The following is a 21,728-nucleotide window of genomic DNA, read 5'->3' on the forward strand; positions in this document are numbered from 1 at the left end:
CGCCGCGCCCCCCGCGCCGCCCGCCAGCCCCGCCGCGACATGGCCCGCGCCGCCCCGCGGCGGCCCGCAATCCCCGAGCGCGGCGCGGCAGGCCGCTGAGCGCAGCCCGGAGGCTGCAGGCCCGACCCGGCCTCGGAGCGGAAGCCGCCGCGGCCCGGGTCCCCGCACCCAGCCTGCGCCCCGCCGCCGCCGCTGCCGCCCGGCCCGAGCATGGAGACGGCGGAGAAGGAGTGCGGCGCCCTGGGAGGGCTCTTCCAGGCCATCGTCAACGACATGAAGGTAACGGGGCGCGGCGGGGCTGGCGGCCCTGCGGGCGCGTGCCCCCTCTGGGGACGCGTGGCGGCGGGCAGCCGTGCCCCGCTGTGTCCGTGCGCCGCCGTGTCTGTTTGTCCTTGTCTGAGCGCGCCTGGCCTGCGACTGCCGTGCGCCCGGGTCTCTGGGTGCCCGTCTTGGGGGGTGTGGGTGCTCGTGTGTCGGGGTGTCCGTGCGGTGCCCGGGGTCCAAGCCCCGGGTCGCCCGGGCCGCAGCGCCCTCTTGGGGACCCGACCCGAGCCTGCGCACACGCGGGTTCCCCGCGCCCCAGACCCCCAAACCATGAATGGGGTTTGGCTCCGGGAGCGACTCCACGGCCCTTTAACGGGCCCGGGGTCTCTCCGGCCTCCGCCCCCTACCACCACCATCCCCCCCCCCTCTCCCCCGCCCACGACGGCCCGGGAGCCCAGACAATGCTGTCACCGCCAAAGCAGGGAAAAATAATAAAGCAGGGAACCGTTAACTCCTTCCCTGCCGGCCTCGGCCTCCGCACCCGCTGCCCGGGTCCCCCAAAACAAGCTCCAGGACTCCAAGGTCTCCACGATGAGCGTTCCTGCATCCCAAGGCTTCTGTCCCCACCTTGGGAGGAGGAGGGAGAAGGTTGGGTTGATGGAGCAACCCCAGGGAAGGGCTACTCTTGCTTCAGGCTGTCAGCTCCAACCCCCCTCCCCATGATTGCCCAGGGCCAGGCTGCAGCGGGCCACCAATTCCTGGCCCACCGCTGGCTCACCAGGTGGGGAAACTGAGGCCTGGGAATGGCTCAAGGTCATTAAGGAGACTGCTGGACACTCCCTGACCTCACCCCTCACTGGTGGTCTACGGAGTGAGGGGGATCCTCTCCCCCAAAGAGGCTAGGGTTTGGCAGGGCCGGCCCAGGCTGACTAGGCAGAGAGGAAGGGCAGCTCCGATGACAGGACGGGGGCCAGGAAGCAGCGTTTCTATCCTGCCCCTCTTGGGCAGGTCTGTGGGGCAGGGGAAGAGAAGGGGAGAGAACTGGGAACTCGTCAGACCCCCGCCCTCACAACCTATCTCACACTCCCAAGTACACAACATGTCGCAGACCCCGGGAGGACACACCACAGTGCCCAAGCAGGGCCTTCGGGGGGGTTCCCAGTGCTGCCAGGGGAACAGCCCCAGGGGCAGCTGCCAGATCCCTGCGCCCCCGCCACCCCCAAGAGAACTGGAGCCACCCACACTGGGAACTACAGGGTTAGCAGCATGCATAGGTGCTACTCACTGCCCCTGTATAGGGTGCTCCCCTGAGAGCTCCGTCCCCTGCAGCTCCACTCCAAGCTGCTTCTGCCGGCCCCCCAAAAGTCCTGGCCTCTCTCTGCCCTCAGCAGCCCCTCCTGCCCTGTGGACATCACAGCCCTGGTACTAGGTTTCCTTCCTGGGACCAAACTGCCCAGACAACCCTCCCCCAACCATTCCCAGGGCTGGCAGAGGGGGGGACCTTCCCACACCCTCCTCCTTCTGGCATCCTCTCCACAAACACTGCAGAGAGCAGCAGCTTTTGCACAGAGCAGAGGGGCAGGACTGCCTCCCTCCCTCTCCAGGCAATTTGCAAGGAACTTCGGGATGAGATAGAAGCAAATGGGCCCAGATTGTAACAAGTGATTGAGGCAGGATTTTCTGACATGCGGAAGCAAACTGGGAGAGGTTTCACCTGCGGTGATGCCAAGTGCCGATATACCTACGACACGTGCATGTGTTTGGGCCAGGGACAGAGCAGGGGACCGGGCCACCTGGAGGTCGATCATCTGGATTTGAGGGACAGCTTCTGGCTGTTTCCTTCAGTGGCCTGAGCCACAGAAGCAGCAGGGTTTCCGTAGAGGAACGTGGCCAGGTTGAGGAGGCTGAGCTTACCTGTGAGGCCCCTCCACACAGGGCAAGCACAGCCACCGCACGGCCAAAGGCCCCACAACAGCACACCGTGGTCCTCCTGGGGGCCCAGACCCTGGTGTGGGAGAGGCAGAGTGGGGGAGGAGGGCCTACACCTGGAGCCTGGGGGGCCTGGAGGAGGACAGTAGCTCAGGGATTGGGAGGGGCCCTCGGGAGCTTTCCCGGCCTGCTGTGCCTCATTTAGCTCAGACGCCCATCGAATCCCAGAGAAGGGCAGGCACTTGCCCAAGATGACAGGGCTGGGTGTGGCACCCAGGGCTCTGCCTCAGCCGCAGGCCTCACCTTCAGCAGCACTGGCCTGTCCAGAAAACAGGGTCATAATCTTTGCCTGCCCTCGAGAGTGGGGAGTGTCACCTGGACACATAGGCCCTGGCCAGGTGGGAGAGGCTCCTGGCAGAGAAGCAGGGGTCAAGTGCCTGCTCTGTCCGCCAGCATTAACCTAGCATTTACTGTGTGCCGGGCACTGTACTAGTGCTTTCCATGCAGTCTCCATACTGACCTGCTGACATCGGTGCACTTCCCATCCTGACCTTACAGGTGAGCAGACAGGCTCAGAGAGGACGCCCTGGCCCAAGGCCACCCAGAAAGCCCCCTCTCTGGGATTGCAGCCTGAGTTGCTCACCTGCACAGCCCAGGGCCTAGTCAGAGATAGTGGCCAGGGGCCGGGGGCCTGGGGCCCCACAGCCTCTGTATCGGTCTCGTTCCATCCACTTGAGCACCTCTAGTGAGCATGTCACCTCTCCAATCCATGTAGTTCCTGCCCCCTACCCACCCTTGATGCCCAGATATTCGTCTCCCCACATCCTGGAAGTGGGGGGGGAAATCCCTGATGTGTAGTGACCAGTCAGACAAGGGATCAGATCCTGACCCTGGCACTCGATGGCCTTGGGCAAGCCGGTTAATCTCTGTGAGCCTCAGTTTCCTCATCTGTAGAATGAGGGTGACAACAGTATTCATTTCACAGGGTCATTGTAAGGATTCCATGCGACCACACAGTGCCTGGCCCACCGCACGCTCTTGATCGACACTAGCAGTCCCTGTCACTAGTGATGACAACCCAGAGTCCTAGAACCTGACAGCCAGGGTGCGGCCCACGTGAGGGCACAGGTCCAGGTGAAGACTGAGGACACCCCTGGGGCCCTGGCTGCTTCGGCCCCTCAACCTCACCTCTGGGGTCCTCATGAGTTACCAGTGGGGGGTGGGGCCTCAGGTCCTTAGAGGTGCTCCTGTCCACCTGCTGATGAGGGACCGGGCCTGGCCTCCCCCATGCCCCATCCTGTGCCCTCTCCACCGGGAAAGCCAAGGCTGTGAGGGTCTGGGATGGAGCGATCCTGGCTGGGCAGAAGTGTCGGAGTGGGCCCCAGCCAGGGACTTCAGTGGGGTAGGGACCTGTGTCTTCCCAGCTTCTCCCAGCCTGCTGCCCTCTGAGACTGCCCAGAGGCTTCTGGGGGCCAGGACCGTGCCTCTGGACCCCTGTACCCACAGCATCATCCCTCCTCCCTGGAGGTCTTGGCAAGGCTTAGGGCTGAGGGTGTTGAGGTGAGGGAGGGTGCCAGGCCCTCAGGACTGTCGGGGGCGTCCTCCGGGGCTCCTTTACCCTGAGCTGCGCCGCACAGAGACAGCCCACGCGCAGCCTCCCCCTTCCCGCTCCAGCCTGTGTGAACTTCTCAAATATTTGCTTTCCCTGGCCACTGGTTGGGCTGGGCTGGGAGGGGAGGGAGTTTCTGAGGCTCCCAGAAGCTGCCCTGTCCTCCCCACCCCTGCAGGCTGGCCCTATCCCTGGGGTTCCAGCCCGGCAAAGCCTCCCTCTGAGGCCTTGGGGACTGGGGTCTCTGCCTTCCCCCTTTCCACTGGAAAAGCCCCAGCTCCCAGCGTCCCGTCCCACATGGAAGGGAAGGTCGGCAGCGCTTTGGGGCTAGGGGCTTTGCCGGCCTGAGGCTCCCCTTCAAGGATCAAGTCTTCCACGGGGCCATTGGGCCAGGACCCAACAGCCATGCGAGGGCCCATTAGCCAGAAAAACCCCTTGATCTCACTGGACAACTTGATCACCAAGAGCCTGGCTTCCCTACTGGGAAACCCCCTCCTAACTCAGAACTTTGGGCCAGGCTGGGATAAAGGCCACACTGTGTCCCCAGGAGGGGAGGGGAGCTGGGGGTGGAGAAAGGTGGCTCTGTTGGCCGCACAAGGCCCCATTCAGCCTGGGGCCTGACTGTCCCAGGCAGGCTGGCCAGGCTCTGAAGCAGCCATAGCCTCCCTGGGCCTGGGAGCCACTTCTGCTGGCCCAGGATGGATGGATGGCCAGGCTGGCAGTTGCTTCCAGGGCACAGGGTGGGGGCCCCAGAGGCCCCAGTTTAGACCTAGCATGCCTTGAGCCCTGGCACTGTGCACTGTGCCTCTGCCCCCGCCCCCGCCCCCGTGCCGTGTGGACCATCCTGGGCTGTGTCGGGGGAACATAGTGCCCCTCGTGTGGCTCAGCCCAGATCCCCTGCCAGGCCCCTCCCATCCCCGAGGAGACAGGACCTGCCATTCACTGTTTCCATCTCCGCCGAGGATGTGGGCCACCACTGCAGACGGTGGGCCAGAGCTCCTGACTGTCAGGAAGGGAGGAATGGGCAAAGGTGCCTGTTCCCAGGGCCGGGCCTTCTTCATGCCCCAGGTCTCTGTCCTTGGTCGCCTGTCCCCCTAGAGAGCCCAGGAGCCTTCCTCTCCGCAGGGGCAGGGCTGCCGTCTCAGAAACTGCCCAGAGTCTGGATCCAGGCATGTGGGGAGCCCAGCCCAGGTAGAGCCCTGCAGTCCTCACAGAGTCTCCCTTCCTCTCCCATCTCCTCTGCAGAGCTCCTACCCCATCTGGGAGGACTTCAACTCCAAGGCCACAAAGCTGCATTCCCAGCTGAGGTGAGGCTGCTGAGGGTGCCCCAGCTGGGGAGGGAATGGGTAGAAAAGACACCTCACCCACAGACCATCCCGCTCTCCATCTCCCCAGGACCACTGTGCTGGCTGCTGTGGCCTTCCTGGATGCCTTCCAGAAAGTGGCTGACATGGCCACCAACACCCGAGGTAGGGAGGGGGCACGGCTGGAGGTTGGGGAAGCCCCAGGTCGGGCTTGGAAGCTGGAAAGGCTGAGTGGAATATGAACCGGGACGAGGACACCAGGCCCAGAGTCGGGACCTTGAGTTCTGCTCCCTAATGGAATGGGCTTTTTGTGGAGAGAGTGAGCCTCTCATCATTAGAGGCATGCAGGCAGGAGTGGGCGAAAGATGACAGGATGTTACAAAGGGGGAATGCCTTCTCGCTTCTGGGCGGCTGGTTTGACCCCTCAGCCACACTTGTTCATGCTTCCCTACGGTGAGTTTGACTGTGGCTTCTTTTCCACCCCCTTCTGCCCTTCTGAGAGCACAGAGGGCAGGTGGACATTCCCTGTTGGCCTTGGCGTCTCCTCTGCATTCTGGTCCGAGTAGCAGGGACCTGGGTCCCCTGCTCCTTCGGGGGGTGAGAACCAAGGCAGTGGGCGCGTGCTGGCACTCTCACACCTGCATCTGGGCACACCTGGAGGGGGTTCCTGGTAGGGGATTTTGGTTGGCTCTTTGGATGGTCTTTGATGCCAGCCTCTCCCAGCTGGGGTGAAGGGCAGCTCCTGGCCCGACCAGCAGAGCAGCCGCAGCTGCAGGAGGCTGGCATAGCCAGGATGGGCAGGACCTTGGTCCCGTACGGAGGAGGGCCTTGGTAAATACTGAGAAGAGATCAAGTCGCCTGCTAGGGCCGGCAGGATTGCGGAAAGCTGGGGGGCGGGGCGCGGGGTGCCGGCTTGGCCTTCGCGGGCCGGTGCGCCCCCTCGTGGTGCGAGGCCAGGACTGCAGAAGCCCCGGCGGGCCCGTTCACACGCTGCGCACTTGCCTCGCCAGGGGCCACGCGGGATATCGGCTCGGCGCTCACGCGCATGTGCATGCGCCACCGCAGCATCGAGACCAAGCTGCGGCAGTTCACCAAGTGAGTGGGCGCTGCGGTCGGGGAGGGGGGCGTGTCACGGGGAGACCTCCATGGTGGCCCTGACCCTCTTGCCCCCGCCCACAGTGCTCTCCTGGAGAGCCTCATCAACCCACTGCAGGAGCGCATCGAGGACTGGAAGAAGTCGGCCAACCAGCTGGACAAGGACCACGCAAAAGGTAGGTCTGGGGCTCGGCCCGTGCAGCCGTGCTTCCCGCCCCCCACTGGGCGGAAACCGCCGTCACAGGGCTCCTTTCTCATCCCTTGCACAGAGTACAAACGAGCCAGACATGAGATCAAGAAGAAATCTTCAGACACGCTGAAGCTGCAGAAGAAAGCACGCAAAGGTAGAGCCCAGAGCTGGCCCACAGAGGCACAGCCCCACGGGGCCCCGCTCCGTGTCCCCCGCCGCCCTGTGGGGCTCCCCAGGGCAGCATCCTGGCCTGAGGGGCCCTATCCCGCACACAGGATCCTCCAACCTGTTGGGTGGGACAGAGGAGGGAGCACATCTTGCAGCCCAGACCCGACCCAGGACCTCCCCTCCCAGGGAGGCGGCAGCAGGCCCAACAGGCCCAGGCACCCCCGGACCCCGCGCCCCACCCCCAGGAGTGGCTCTGTCCATCCGGCTGTCTTTCACACATTCTTTCTTTCTCTGTCTCTCCTCTCCTCTCCTCGTCCCAATCCTTCCTGTAGAGCTACTTGGTAAGTCAGATGTCCGTTCCTCCAGCTGCTCCTCCCGTCCTTGTCGCATTTGTCTGTCTCCCCCAGCTCAGGGCCATTGGAAGGAGCCTCTCCAGGCCAAGGAAGAGCGAGGAAGGCGGTCGGTCCAGCGAGGGAGGGACCTGGGGCACAGTCCCCTTGGGGCCCCTGGGGCCCCTGGCCAGGGATGAGTCCGGGGCCACTGCTGGGTCAGTCTGCCAGTCCAAGAGGGGTTGGACCGGGCAGGGTGGGGACACAGGCCCTGGCTGTCCCGCCCCCGCCAGGCCCTCCCAGAGTCCTTACCTCTTGCCTCCCCACTTCCTGTCTCGCTGTCTCCTTTACATCATCTTCTCGCCTCTCCCTGTCTCTCTCGCCGCTTCTTGGTGTTGCTGTTGCCGTCCTTGTGGATCATTCCCTGAGCTGAGTGGGGACCCACACGGAGGCACCCCGTTCCCTGTCCCCTGGGCCCAGCCCCTAGCCCTCTTGGCCCCTACACCCCCTCGTGGCCTGGCCTACAGCCGGACCCCCCACACTCTACTTTGTCCTGCTTCCCTTCCTCCTCCCTGTGCCCTGGGACGCGAGGGGCCACCATCCCACGGGCAGTGAGGGTATCCTGGGCGGTGGAGGTCTCAGCTCCTGTGGAGGCTGCCACTGGGCTCTCCTGAGCACAGCTGCTCCAAGGGCGGCCCTGGGGCTGCCCGGGGCTCTGCTCACCCCAGGACCTGGGTGGCTTCGCGGCTTTGGTATCTTTCCTGTGTGCTTTGTTTCTCTGTCCTCTCTGTCTGCTCTGGGGACCAGCCCTTCCACCAGCCCCAGCACCCCGACTGCTCTCCCCAGTCCCTGGCCCCCATGGCAGTGGCCAGCCCCACGGCCAGGGACACCACCACAGGGTCTGAGCTGTGGATACAGTGGGCCAGGCCGGCATCCCCAGCGTGGCCTCTCCTCCCAACCCCTCCAGGGAAAGGAGACCTGCAGCCCCAGCTGGACAGTGCCCTGCAGGACGTGAACGACATGTACCTGCTGCTGGAGGAGACGGAGAAGCAGGCGGTGCGCCGGGCCCTGATTGAGGAGCGCGGCCGCTTCTGCACCTTCATCACCTTCCTGCAGCCTGTGGTGGTGGGTTCCTCGGGGACAGAGAGGCGTTCTGAGCATCTCCACCACTGGGCTAGTTGAGGGGTTCCCAAGAACCATGATTTGGGAGCCTCCATCAGCCCAAGCAGCGTTGGTTGGTGGGAAGGAGTGAGGGAGGGGAGACCTGGTGTGGCCTGGTCCTCCGGGGTGCGTGGGCAGGGGCGGGGCCGAGAGGCTGACTCACTGCTCCATCAGAACGGCGAGCTGACCATGCTGGGAGAGATCACCCACCTGCAGGGCATCATCGATGACCTGGTGGTGCTGACCGCGGAGCCACACAAGCTGCCCCCCGCCAGCGAGCAGGTGCGGCCAGCCCTGGGACAGGACAGGAGGGGATGGCTTGCCCTTGGTTGGGGATGATAGAGGAGAAAAGGGGACAGCATTTGGGGGAAGCAGCTGGACACAGAGGGCCACCTTCTGTGGGCATCTAGGAGCATCTGCCCAGGTGAGGGGTGGTGTGCCCAGGACCCACTGGGGGCCTTACATCGAGAGCAGACGGGTGGACGTCCCAGATCCGCAGGATCCCCCTGAGCAAGCAAGATCTGATGATGCCTACCTGCCATCCACACCCACACCTGTCAGCTCCCCTAGACCCAGACGCTCCTGCCCCCACGTGCCGCCCTGCCCACTTCACCTCTCACCACCGTGCTCCCATTGCACCAGGGTCAGCCCTACCTGACGGCACCGTGGCGTTGCTCTCACTAGGTGCCTACTGTGTGCCCAGCCCACACGGAGCACTTCTCATGGGTCACCTCATTCATTCACCCCAGTGGCCCTCTAAAATAGGAATGATTGGCTGCATTTCACAGGAGAAACCCAGGAGAGACCCAGGAACTTGCCCGAGAGCAGGGCAGAGCCAGGATTTGAACCCCGTGGTGTCCTTCATGGTCACTCTGGCCTGGCTCCTCTGCCAGCGACAGTGAGTCCTCAGGAGCACCAGGCTCTCCCGTGTCCTGGCCTGTGCAGCTTCCCTGCGAAGCAGAGGGGGCGGAATCTCCCCAGGCTTCCCCCCCGGCCCTCTGGCAGCCCTGCTTCCCGCCCCTGAGTGAGGAGCTTGTGTTAGGAAAAGGCTCGGGGGCAGGGGGCTTCAGACTCCCAGGGATCTCCTTTGGGTCCTGGTTCTCAATTGGGAAGACAGCAGGGGGCCTCTGGCCCTACTAGCCCTCAGAGGGGAGACCCAGGGAAATGATGAGGCTTTCTGCAGGGCAGGGCTGCTTCCAGTGACCCCATTCATGTCCCCACCCAGGTGATCAAAGACTTGAAGGGCTCGGACTACAGCTGGTCCTACCAGACCCCACCCTCATCGCCCAGCAGCTCCAGCTCCCGGAAGTCCAGTATGTGCAGGTCAGTGGGGGGCTGAAGGGGGGTGCAGGGAGGGGCAGGGGTACTGCAGCAAGGAATCAGGAAGGTCCCACCAAAACTGCATCAAGAATAGCTTCAGGGGCTTCCCTGGTGGCGCAGTGGTTGAGAGTCCGCTTGCCGATGCAGGGGACACGGGTTCGTGCCCCGGTCCGGGAAGATCCCACGTGCCGCGGAGTGGCTGGGCCCGTGAGCCATGGCCGCTGAGCCTGCGCGTCCGGAGCCTGTGCTCCGCAGCGGGAGAGGCCACAACAGTGAGAGGCCCACGTACCGCTTAAAAAAAAAAAAAAAATAGCCTCAGGACCCCAGAATTCACACAACTCCTACGTCATCAAGGAATCTGCAAGCATAGGGGAAACTACTCTCGTCGCAAGACTGCTGCTGGTGCAGGCGTGTGTTGGGGGCGGGCGGAGGGGCAGCAGCTTTGTTTATGGAGCAATAAGTATGCACCAGGTGCTGTGCTAAATGCTTTATGCATTTTCTTCATTGAATCCTAACACCACCGTATCAGGTATGGTGTTGTCTCCATTTCACAGAAGGGGAAGCTGAGGTACAGAATCCCAGCATTTAACTACTAGACTCTGCCAGGCTCAACACAGTGCTGGGGCAATCGTAAGAATCTAAGAGGGGGAGGGCTGTGGAGGCTTTGGGGAACATGTGCTGAGGCTACAGGCTTATTACCTTATGGACACTGCAGCCTGGCTGGTTCCTGACAGCTGGTGCCTGGGCAGCTGCTACAGACCCAAACCTCAGCCTAAGCTGGGCCCCGAGGTCTTGCAGAGCCAGGGAGAGGCCAAAGGTCTTGCTCAATCACCGGTCAGGCTCAGGCTCAGGAGCACTCCTTGGTGGGATTTGGAGAGCTACTTAAGGTTCAGGGCTTCTCGGCGGGAGGGCCGTGAGCAACAGCGCGAGTTACTGGCGGGGAGACCCCTCTGTGCCAGGCACCCTTTCCCCAGATCCACCTTGGCTGGGCAACCGGGGCATGGGCGGTAAGCCAGGCACAGCAGTCAGCTGCTCCTGTAGGGAGAGGAGGGTCCGCGTCAACTGGCAGCTCTTCAGACCCCGGGTGGGTGACTGGCACAGGAGGGGAGAGTTGATTGCAGGGGACACCCATGACCAAGGGTGGAGGCTGGGGACCTTCCCGGTCACGCTCAGGAGGAAGGCGACCTTCATTGCCAGGAACGTTGCCCAGGGAGGAAATGGTTGCATAGAGGATATGAACCACAGAGGGCTGGACACCCTTCAGGGGGCAGAAAGGATGAGGGCAGTAGTGAGTCCAAGACCCACACAGACCGTCACCATGCAGCAGACGTTCAATTAGGATTTGATGGCAAATATCAGACTTTGAGAAGACAGGTCATGATCAGACTTATGTCTGGTTGTAGCCTAACCGGGAAACTCTTTGATGCTGGGTGACTCAGTTTCCTCCTTGTTAACCTAAGGTCTACTGTTCTTGATGGCAGAGTAGGAGGTAGCACTGGGGTGCTCCAGGGGCAGGCGCTGGGCCAACTCTTCAGTGTGGTCCCCTACCCAGGCCCCACCCTGTCCCACAGTCCTGGAACCCAGCTCCTCTGTGGCAATTTGGTCTCAGGACCTTGTAGTCTGACATTGTCTTTTCCTTCCTTTGCCCCTCACCTCTCTCCCCCACCCTCGTCTGTTGCCCTTCCACACACACCCCTGTGTCTCCCTGTCTGGCTGCTGTGCGCCCCCCTTCACTCCCCCAGCGCCCCCAGCAGCAGTAGCAGTGCCAAGGGTGGCGGAGCCCCGTGGCCTGGGGGTGCCCAAACATACTCACCCGGTTCCACCTGTCGCTACCGCAGCCTGGCACAGCCGGCCACCGCCAGCGCCCGCCTCTCCAGCGTCTCCTCCCACGACTCTGGCTTCATCTCCCAGGATGCCACCTACTCCAAGCCCCCCTCGCCCATGCCTTCAGACATCACCAGCCAGGTGAGGGGGCATCTGCCAAACCCCCCGGGGCAGGGTGCAGTGCCTCATGCCAGCCTCAGGCTATCCACGTCGGAGGCCACCTACAGCTGTTGAGACTAGCCCTGGAGGTCCCCAGGGCCACCACATTGAGTACCAACCTGAACTCACTGCCTCAAGGCTAAGGAGAGTTGGAAGGTCTTGGAGCAGCTTACCAGCTCTGGCACCTTGTGACCCTCCCCCTGCATAGGCTGGCTGTGATGGAGTGGCTGGCCCTAGGAGGCACCCCCGGGAGCCCCAGGATCTGCAGACATCCTCCCCCTTCTCCACACTTTGGCCAGCTCATTCTGAACACAGAGACTGGCTCAAGAATCTCTTCAGATGCAGGCTCAGGTCCTGCAGCCTCAGTGAGATGGAAACAGAGGAACTACAGCAGAAGACAGAGGGAGGTCAGGCCACACGCCCAGGGTGCTGTCCTTCCCCATCATGGCGAGTGCCTCCATTTGAGCTCAGCATTCTCTTTTCCTGCTCTCTTGCCCAAGGATGGCCCCACTGCACTGCCAGTCTCCCCTCCTCTGCTGGCGCATTCCTGTCAGTACACAAACACGTGCTCTAGTATCATCCATCTTAAAAGCCCTCCCTTCCTCCATGTTCTCCTCCAGCCACCTAGCCTCTCCTTCACAGCAAAACTTCTCAAAAGACTTGTCCACACTGACCACCTCTTACCTCATTCCCCATTCACTCCTGTCTGCTTTACCTATCAATAATTGAAAAGCTGGAATTGTTCCTTTCTCCCATATAGTTCTATCCATTTGCTTTATATATTTTGAGACTATTTTATTAGGTGCATACAACTTTAAAATGTTAACTCTTCTTAGTGAACTGAATCTCCTAACCTGATGTAGTTGATCTTCTGTTACTTTTATGTTTTCTAGCTTAAAGTCTGTTTTGGTATTATTACTACAGCTCCTTCAGCTTTATTTTGCTCAATATTGTATCATTTTCTGTCTCTTAGCTTTTAAGCTCACTATGTCCTTATGTTTTAGATGAGTCTCTTATAAACAGCATATGCCTAGATTTTCTTTTCTTATCCAATCTGACAATCTCTTATTTGACATTTTTAGTCCATTCACATTTATTATGATTACTGGCATATTTAGACTTCTGTCTTACTTTTTTCTTTCTGTTCATTCTGCTTTGTCTGTGCTGCTTTTGTCACTTCTCTTGCTTTTTGTCTTTTCCTTTCCCCATGATTTTCCTTCTACTGGATTTTAAGTTATACTTCTTATTTCATTTCTTTTACAGGTTACCTTGAAATTTTACCATGCATCCGTAGCAGTCACAGCCCCACCTCCTGAATAATGCAAGGACCTTAACGTATATTTTAACTTCAGTCACCCACTCCCTCCCCTTATAAGCTATATATATCTCCTTTTTAATCGTCCCCATGATTGACATTTTTCATCTTAATTTTATCATTATTTTATACATACAGTATCTGTTTAGATTTACCCATATGTGTTTACACTTTTTTTGTTCATTTTTTCCTTGTATCCCATCTTCCTTCTAAGGTCACTTTCCTTCTTTCTAAAGTAAAATATGTCCTTTAAAAGTTCTTTTAGAATGGGTCTGTAGTAGTAAACTCTCAGTTTTTGTTTATCTGTTAACATGCTTTATATTTTTCCTCTTTCTTTAAAGTGAGTTTTACCAAGGATGCAATTCTGGGGTGACAGTTACTCCATTTCCACATTTGGAAGATGTATTCCCCGTGTTCTGGCTTCTGTGGCTGGTTGTAACATCCGCTGTCAGTCACTGTTGTGCCTTTGTGAATGATCTGACTTCTCTCTCTGGCCACTTTAGTTTTTCTGCAACGTGTCTAATTGTGGATTTGTTTTTGTTTAACCTCACTTGGTGTGTTTGTGTTTCTCTATCTCTGTATTCATGTTTTTCATCTGTTCTGGGAATTTTCAACCATTATCTCTTATTTTTTTTTTATAAATTTATTTATTTTTGGCTGAGTTGGGTCTTATTGCTGCACGTGGGCTTTCTCTAGTTGCGGCGAGTGGGGGGCTACTCTTCATTGCGGTGCGCGGGCTTCTCATTGCGGTGGCTTCTCTTGTTGCAGAGCACGGGCTGTAGACATGCAGGCTTCAGTAGTGGCTTGAGGGCTCTAGAGCGCAGGCTCAGTAGTTGTGGCACACGGGCTTAGTTGCTCCACGGCATGTGGGATCTTCCTGGACCAGGGCTCGAACCCGTGTCCCCTGCATTGGCAGGCAGGTTCTTAACCACTGCGCCACCAGGAAGCCCGTCAACCATTATCTCTTTATTCTTACTTTCATTTGTGTGTTTCTTCACTCTCATATTTCCCATCTCTGTTTCTCTGGATAATTTCTGCAGGTCCATCTTCCAATGTACTTATTCTATTTTCTAGCTATTTAACTTATCCATTAAGGGTTTGTTTTTTTTTAATTTTGAAATAATTTTCGCCTTGTAGAAAATCTGTAAAAAGAGTGCAGAGTTCCCACCCACCCTCCCCAGATGTTAACATCTCATGTAACTAGTAAACAATTTTCAAAACCAGGAAATTAACACAGGTACAATACTGTTAACTAGTCAACAGACTCTTCACATTTTGCCAGCTTTCTCACTAACATCCTTTTCCTGGTCCAGGAGTCCAGGATCCAACACAGGACCCTACCTTGCATTTTATTATTGTGTCTCTTTAGGCTTCTCCAGTCTATAATGGCTCCTCAGTCCCTCTTAAGTGACTTCTGAATACTGGTCATGTATTTTGTAGAATATCCCTCATCTTGAGTGTCTCTGATGTCTTCCCGTAATTAAATGGGCAGGGATAGCACAGCAGTGGTTTACTGCTATTCCACCTCCTCACCAGACCTCGGTATCCTTTTCATTTGAGCCATTCTGATAGGTGTTATATCATAGTGCCCTGTGTTTTTAATTTGTATTTCCCTGATGACTAATGAGGTTGAACACCTTTTCATACTTTTAAAGGCCATTTGGATATCCTCTTTTTGTGAAGGACCTGTTCAGATCTTTTGCTTGTTTTTCTCTCCTAGGTTGTCTTTTTCTTGTTGATTTGTAGAATTTCTTATATATTGTGGATACAAGTCTTTTCATCTGATAATCTCTGATTCTGTGGGTTGCTGTTTTACTCCCTTAATGGGGTCTTTTAATGACCTAAAGTTCTTAATTTTAATGTGTGTCCAATTTATCCATTTTTTTCAATTATTATTGCTTTTTCTGTCCTGTTTGAGGTATTTTTGTGTACTCCAAGGTCACAAAGATGTATTCCTCCAGAAAAAGCCTTTTTGTTTTTCGTTTTCTTCATTTAGATCTGCAGCTCATCTGGAATTGATTGTGTGTGTGTGTGTGTGTGTGTGGTGAGGTAGAGGTCACTTTTTCCATATGAATATCTAATTGACAATTTTTGCAAAATACCATCTTTTCCTCCACTGCACTGTAGTGTGTTACCTTTGTCATAAAACGTGTGTCTGTGAATGCATAGCTGTTTCTGGAGTTTGTATTCTATTCCACTGGTTGATTTGTCTGTTCTTGTACCAGTACCACACCATCTTAATTATTAATAGCTTTACAAAAAATCTTGATATCTGGTAATAAAAGTCCTCCAGCTTTGATATTCTTCAATATTACCTTGTCAATTTTTGGCCCTTTGCATTTCCTTATAAATTTTAATATCAGCTTGTCAGTTTTCACTTAAAAAAACAACCCCTGGGATTCTGACTGGGATTACATGTCTCTCCATTTATTATGGCTTTACCTTCTCTCAGTAATATTTTGCAGTTTTCATGTGAGGATCTTGCACATCTACTGCTGGATTTTTTGCCCTGGGTATTTGATGTTTATTGATGCTATTTTAAATTATTTCAGCTTTTTCAGAGTCTTTTACTTGTGTTTTAGCTGCTGATATTTAGCAATTTGATTTTTTTTCTATGTTGATCTTGTATCCAATAACCTCGCTAGAAACACATATTAGTTCTTTTGAATATTCTATAATACATACACAGTCATGTCTTTTACAAACAACCATTTTCTTCTTTTCCAATCCTTTTGCTTTTTACTTCTTTTTCATGCTTTATTGCACTGCTAGAGCTTTCAGTGCTAAATAGAAATGGTGATAGTGGGCATCCTTATCTTTTTCCAACCTCAGAAAGAAAAGTATTGATATTTTTGTAGATAACTCTTTATCCGATTAAGGAAGTTCCTTTCTATTGCTAGTCTAAGTGTTTTGTTTTCCATGAATGGGTGTTGAATTTTTCCATTGAGTTTTCCAAATACTTTTGTCCTTTCATTTTTTATTTTTGTCTTAACAATTATATTGGTAAAATTCTAAAGGTGTTTATTATTTTCTCCGAATCCTTACCTGTAGAGTTTAGTTCCTTTTATTTTTGTCATCTTGGCTCATCGTAAACTATTAAAAAGATCTGGGAGTCTAAACCAGGATGATTTAGAGAATCTTTCTTGGCTGGTACAGGATCTGGAGAGGTGCTACCGATTAGTTCCCTTCCAGGTTTAATTTGGGTCATCAACAGGGTGACCTCTCCACCTTGCCACTTGCCCAGTCTCTCAACCACAGTGCTGAAGCCAGCCTCTGCCCTGAGGACCCTCACGGTCCTGTTTCTGCCCTTGCTTTTTTCTTCATTCTTTGTTGTTGCTGTTCTTTTGTTATTTATGTATTTATTTATTTGGCTGCGCCAGGTCTTAGTTGCAGCATGCATGTGGGATCTAGTTCCCTGACCAGGGATCGAACCGGGGCCCCCTGCATTGGGAGTGTGGAGACTTAACCACTGGACCACCAGGGAAGTCCCTCTTTGTTGTTTTGAGTTGGGGGGCCTCCAGGGCACCTAGTTCCTGCTGCTGTCCAGAGCAGGAGCCTCCTGGGCACCCTCGGTCCTGTGGGCTTCTGCCCCACTATTCTGTGAAACAGTTCTGGAGGTCTGCACAGACACCCCTCCGCCTCATCTGCACGGACCCCCAGCAGCCGAGCACAACTGACCCTCCCTCCTTGGCACGTCAGGTTCTTCCCCTGATTCTGTGACATCACCTGCTCGTGGTCCTCCTCCACACCACCAGCAGCTCCTGTCACTCTTCTTCGCTGGGCTGTCCTCTTCCAAAGCGCTGAATGTCGGCCTGACATCCTTGAACCTTTTCTCTAACCACCGTCATCCCGACTGCCTAGGTGGCCTTATTCTGTCCGACGGCTGCCGGATTTGTGGTTGCAAACCTGACTTCTCCCTAAACTCCAGACTGTAAATACAATTGCCTGCATTGCATCTGGGCATAGATACCTAACAGGCAGCTCAGCTTAACACGTATAGGATGGAACTCTGGACTCCATTCCTCCCCCAGGCCTGCCCTTCTGAGAAAACAGTGACACAGCAACCCAGCAGTTCAAGCCAGCACCCCGCTGCCCTCCTTAGTATCGCTCTTTCCCTGCCCACCACATCCAGGCCATCAGCAGCCAGTCCTCTTGTTAATCCTCAGAGTGTGTGGTTATCGGGCTGGGCCAGGGGGCAGGTCATTGCCCATGGCGTGCGCTCTGGGTGCTGCCGTCCACTGCGTACGCTGAGCCCCTGGAGGGCCTGGCGTGGGGTTGCTGAGTCAGCAGGCCCTGCTGCACGCCAGCGCTGTGACCAGATCTGTTCCCTCCTCTCGCCCTGCCTCCCCGCCCATCCGCCTGCCTGCTCGCCTCTGCGTGGCAGAAGTCCTCCAGCTCGGCGTCCTCCGAGGCCTCAGAAACCTGCCAGTCCGTCAGCGAGTGCAGCTCCCCTACCACGGTCAGTGCTTCCCACCCGCAGCGGGACACAGGGAGGGCCCAGGTTCAACCAGAGGGGCGTGCCCAAAGCACTTGCTCCCCGCGAGACAGGCCTCCTGGGCACCACCTGCAGCCACTCCCCACACGCTCACATCTTTCCCTCCTGGGGCTCCTCATCCTGCCCCTGGGCCTGGCAGGACTGGGGTGTCACAGCGCCCTCTGTGCTCTGTCCTTGGCCATGATTGTGAGCCTGAGGGCCCATGTGGGTCTGGAAACCCTGAACCTCAGCAACAGTGAGGGCCCCCTTGGCCATGCCCTGCAGGACTGGGCCAAGGCCGGCCCCCACGAGCAGCCCTCAGGCACCACCCTGCAGCGGAGGAAGGACCGAGCAGAGCTCCTCCGAGACACAGAGCCAGGCCCGGCTAGCGGGGGCACCCTGGGCCCCAGTGGAGAGGAGGCCCCCCGACCCCGCATGTCCCCTGCCACCATCGCAGCCAAGGTAAGCGGCAACTCCCTGGGCAGCCCAACCAGGGCCCCACCGTCACTCCTAGGTCAGCTCCAGGAGGCCAGGCAAGTGGTCGCGGGGCCAGCTCACACCGCTCAGCCTGTTGGGGGCTGCCTGCAGTCCGGGCTGAGGGGGGAAGCGGGGAGCAAGGCTTCAGCCTGCAGTCTTACCACCCGCAGCACGGTGAGGAGGTGTCCCCCGCGGCCAGTGACCTGGCCATGGTGCTGACCCGCGGCCTGAGCCTGGAGCACCAGAAGAGCAGCCGGGACTCCCTGCAGTACTCAAGCGGCTACAGCACGCAGACCACCACGCCCTCCTGCTCCGAGGACACCATCCCCTCCCAAGGTAGGCCCCGGGGCCGGGGCAGGCGGCTGGGCCTTCACAGGCCCCCAGGGCCCCAGGCCCACCGCATCCCGTGTCCCCCAGGCTCTGACTACGACTGCTACTCAGTGAACGGGGACGCAGACGGGGAGGGCCCACCCGAGTTCGACAAGTCGTCCACCATCCCTCGCAACAGCAACATCGCCCAGAACTACCGCCGCCTGATCCAGACCAAGCGCCCGGCCTCCACTGCGGGGCTGCCCACCGCTGGGCTGCCCACCACCTCGGGCGCACCCCCTGGCGTGGCCACCATCCGCCGCACGCCCTCCACCAAGCCCGCCGTGCGCCGCACCCTCTCCAGCGCCGGCCCCATCCCCATCCGGCCGCCCATCGTCCCCGTGAAGACGCCCACAGTGCCCGACTCCCCCGGCTACGTGGGGCCCACGCGGGCGGGCAGCGAGGAGTGCGTCTTCTACACTGACGAGGCCGCCTCGCCCCTGGCCCCGGACCTGGCCAGGGCCTCCCCGAAGAGGCTCAGCCTGCCCAACACAGCCTGGGGCGGCCCGTCCCCCGAGGCCGCCAGCTACCCGGGGCCGGGGGCCGGGCTGGCGGCCGAGGACGACGAGCAGCAGCAGCAGCAGCTGGCCGCCAACCGGCACAGCCTGGTGGAGAAGCTCGGCGAGCTGGTGGCAGGCGCCCATGCCCTGGGCGAGGGCCAGTTCCCCTTCCCCACTGCCCTGTCGGCCACCCCCGTGGAGGAGACTCCCACCCCGCCCCCCGCTGCCACCAGCGACCCCCCGGCTGAAGACATGCTGGTGGCCATCCGGCGCGGGGTGCGGCTCCGCAGGACCGTCACCAATGACAGGTCGGCGCCCCGCATCTTGTGATCCCACCCTCTGGCCCGGGCGAGGCAGGTGGCCTGGTCAGTGGGCAGCGGCCACTCAGAGCAGAGGCACAGGAGAGAGCAGAGCCAGGCAAGCTTTTTTTTTTTTTTTTTTTTTTTTTTTTTTTTTTTTTTTTTTTAAAGTCATACGAGGCAAAGCTACTTTATTGGAAAGAGACACCCATCTTGGATTTCAAGGTTTAAACAGGAAATGACTTCTTTAACAAACCTCGCCAGGACGGAGCCTGCGGGCCTGGAACTTGGATTTGGAGCCTGCTTCAGCCTTTGCTTGCCCACTCTGTCCCTCCTCTTCCTCCTTTCGGGCCCTGCCTTTTCCTGGTGTGAGTGAGCCCCAGAGCCACGCTCACCGCCCACAGCAGCGGGGCCGGGCCGGCCTCTCCCGGTCCCACCGGCCTGGCTGGGCCCGCAGTGCCACCGCTTAGCTAGCCTGGCCCGGCTTCTCACCATCTCCCCAGGGACGGTGGCCTCGGGCTCTTCCGGAATGCTAGCCCATCCCGCCCTGACTGAGCCCCCTCCTCCTCCCTCCTTCGTCGTCTCATCTCTCTGCCTCTCCAGGCTCCTCTCCGTCAGGGAGCAGGGCCGATGGGGAGCAGCTGTGCAAGGGCCAGGGGCCCAACCGGCTAAGGTATCTGGTTTGCTGAGAAAGCTCTACGGGATGGCTGGCTGTTGGGGGCGGGGTGCGGGGTTGCAGCTGGGAGCCCAGACGCCGTCGCCGCCGTCAGGGAAGGGGGCCCGGGCCCAAGTCAAGCCTCTTGAGGAAGACATGCAGGGGACCTGCTTGGAGGAGGCTGGGGACCCTGAAGCAGCATCCCCTCCCCCCAGGGGTGGTTGGGGTTGGAGGCAGGGTGGGGCTGGGCAGCGGGGAAGGAGTCCAGAGGCTAGGGGTCACCTGGCCAGTCCCCCAGGAGCTGCTTTCGGATGCCGTCGCCATCCGGGCACGTGGTGACCAACCCTGGTGAGGGTTTCAGCCACCTCTGGGGCTGGCGGTGGGGGTGGGGGGCGGACGGGAGGGGGTTCTTTTATGAACACATAATAAAATGAGCTGACCGGACAAGGACTGCTTGTGGGGACAGGGTAGACGGTACAGGGTGTGTCCAAGAGTGCCTGAGGGATGGAGGGGCCCACACTGGCCGTTGGGCCTGTGGCAAGAGGAGGGCCTAATGGCTCCGGAGGCCAGAGAGCAGCTCTTCTCTCCAGCGTCCGGAGCAAAGCCGCAGTGAGGTTGGAAAGGGCTGGGGGCTGGGCCTCCTGCCAGTCTGCTGCGGACCAAGGGGTGGGGTGGGGGGGGGGCAGTCGGGGGAGATTAGCTTTGACTCCTGTCAGAGGAGCCGCCCTCCCGGGATGGTCCGGGCGGCGGGGAGCGAGGTGGTGAGTGCCCCCGCACATGTTGCGCGCCAGCTCCAAGCAGGTAAAAGCATGTGTGCCAAGGGCGAGCAGAGGACCAGGGCGGCAGGGTCACGGGGCAGGGGCCCCTCCCAGGGTCAGGAGAGCTGGCTTTTCCTGGCCTGGCTGGAGCCCGGGCTCCTGGTAGTTCTTGTGCTGGAAACTCGGGTCCAGGCACGGCAGCCAGGCGGGTGTGGGGAACCAAGGATGCCCCTGAGAGGATGGAGCCCCGCGGGGTCCCCGAAGGCGGGTGGAGAACGGTACCTGTAAGTCGCTAGGTCGGAGAAAGGAGACTTGCTGAGCGCACCACACCTGGAGGAGGGCCCGGCGAGGAAGGGGCCGGGAGAGCAGGTGGCCTGTATTTGAAGGCTTGGGGCGGGGCTTACACCGCCCCTTGCCACAGGGTTTGCCCAGGTGGGCTGATTTAAGATGCACGTTATGTGATGTGAGCAGGGTAAGGGGCAGTGGGGTGGGGGGAGAGCTGAGTCCCCATGAGGAAGAGCTTGCCCCTGGGGAGGGGGGTGGGTGCAGCACAGCTGCCCCCCACCCACCCATACTCCAGTGGCGCCCTTCCCCTCCAAGCCCCCCCACCCCACGGCTGTACATAACTCCTCCATCCCCTTGATCGCCTCGCGTCCATTTAGTGACCACCTTGCAGGCCCACCCCTTTGGGATCCGAGCCAGCCATCCCGCATCGCAAACTTTGGTTTGGGGGACTTCTTTACCTTTGTTTCATTTTTCTTTCTGTACAGAGAAATATTCTTTTCAAAAAGTGTCTTTTGACTGAAGTAACTTTTCTGGTGCTGTTAACTTGTTCCTTTTTTTAATTTATTTCCCCACCCCAGGCCCCCCATCCTGGTTCCTACTCACTACTTCTTCCCTCCACCACCCCCTCACCACCCCCATCCCATCTGAACCATTTTGTTTCTTTTCTTTCTGTCCGTTTTTGGATAAATGATCCTCTCCTTCCCCACCCCCACCCCCCTGCAACCCACCCTCTCCTTGATTTAAATAGTCACTGCTACAAGTAACAAATGCACTGTGAAGATTCCAGTATTAATAAAGTTGTACTGTAATTAACACCCCTGACTCCACCTGGCTTCCCTCCACCGCTGCTCACCTGCCGGCACCCCAGCCCTTGCCCATCCCAGATCCCCGCTGTGGGCGGGGCTCTCTGCAGGGTTCTGTGATGAGGGGGTGGGGGGCGTGCAGGAGTCGCCAGGTCTCGTGCCAGGACCCGTGCCTTTGAATGCCGCAGCTCTGTCCCTGCAGGGGGCGGTCTTGGGGCTGCCAGATGGAGGGGGGAGAGGGCAGTGGCCAAGACGCACTGTGGGAGATAAGCACACCACACCCCCCAACCCCCGCAGTCAGGCTGGCTAAGGCTTCAGGGGCTGGGGCAGGGCTGGAAGGAACTCCGTCCCGCAAATATCTACCATTCCAGGGCCCTGGCTAAGGCCCTGACCACTCCACATCTGAATCCTCAGACCCAGACCGAGGCCCCAGGGCCAGAC

The 21,728-nt window shown here is 58.4% G+C and overlaps 2 protein-coding genes across 8 annotated transcripts in view; one reads left to right on the forward strand and one right to left on the reverse strand.

The window, feature by feature from the left end:
* Positions 1 to 135: 135 nt before the first annotated feature.
* Positions 136 to 21,299, forward strand: MTSS2 (MTSS I-BAR domain containing 2). 3 transcript variants are annotated; one of them, XM_067018724.1, is made up of 15 exons: positions 198 to 279; positions 3,179 to 3,327; positions 5,048 to 5,109; positions 5,198 to 5,271; positions 6,117 to 6,201; positions 6,286 to 6,377; positions 6,471 to 6,545; positions 7,856 to 8,013; positions 8,224 to 8,331; positions 9,275 to 9,372; positions 11,112 to 11,334; positions 17,052 to 17,126; positions 17,427 to 17,603; positions 17,789 to 17,954; positions 18,036 to 21,299. In XM_067018724.1, the coding sequence occupies exons 4-15, from the start codon at positions 5,253 to 5,255 to the stop codon at positions 18,815 to 18,817; spliced, it is 2,058 nt and encodes a 685-aa protein (XP_066874825.1). In that variant the 5' UTR covers positions 198 to 279; positions 3,179 to 3,327; positions 5,048 to 5,109; positions 5,198 to 5,252; the 3' UTR covers positions 18,818 to 21,299. The 3 variants fall into 3 exon arrangements, with proteins under 3 accessions (XP_058899916.1, XP_058899918.1, XP_066874825.1); XM_059043933.2 differs by lacking the exon at positions 3,179 to 3,327 and having other exon boundaries at positions 136 to 279; XM_059043935.2 differs by lacking the exon at positions 3,179 to 3,327 and having other exon boundaries at positions 136 to 279; positions 11,208 to 11,334.
* The window catches only part of IL34 (interleukin 34), a 69,226-nt gene continuing 57,627 nt past the window's right edge, over positions 10,130 to 21,728 (reverse strand). For 2 of the 5 annotated variants that reach the window (XR_010837711.1, XR_010837708.1), the window contains one exon: positions 21,224 to 21,504. The gene's annotated coding sequence lies outside the window, so the exon portion shown is untranslated. Of the gene's footprint in view, positions 10,405 to 21,051; positions 21,545 to 21,728 lie in introns of those variants that run through there. The other 3 variants (XR_010837707.1, XR_010837710.1, XR_010837706.1) reach the window with 3 other exon arrangements.

Source organism: Kogia breviceps, chromosome 18, assembly GCF_026419965.1.
Source record: "Kogia breviceps isolate mKogBre1 chromosome 18, mKogBre1 haplotype 1, whole genome shotgun sequence".
Taxonomy (NCBI): domain Eukaryota; kingdom Metazoa; phylum Chordata; class Mammalia; order Artiodactyla; family Physeteridae; genus Kogia; species Kogia breviceps.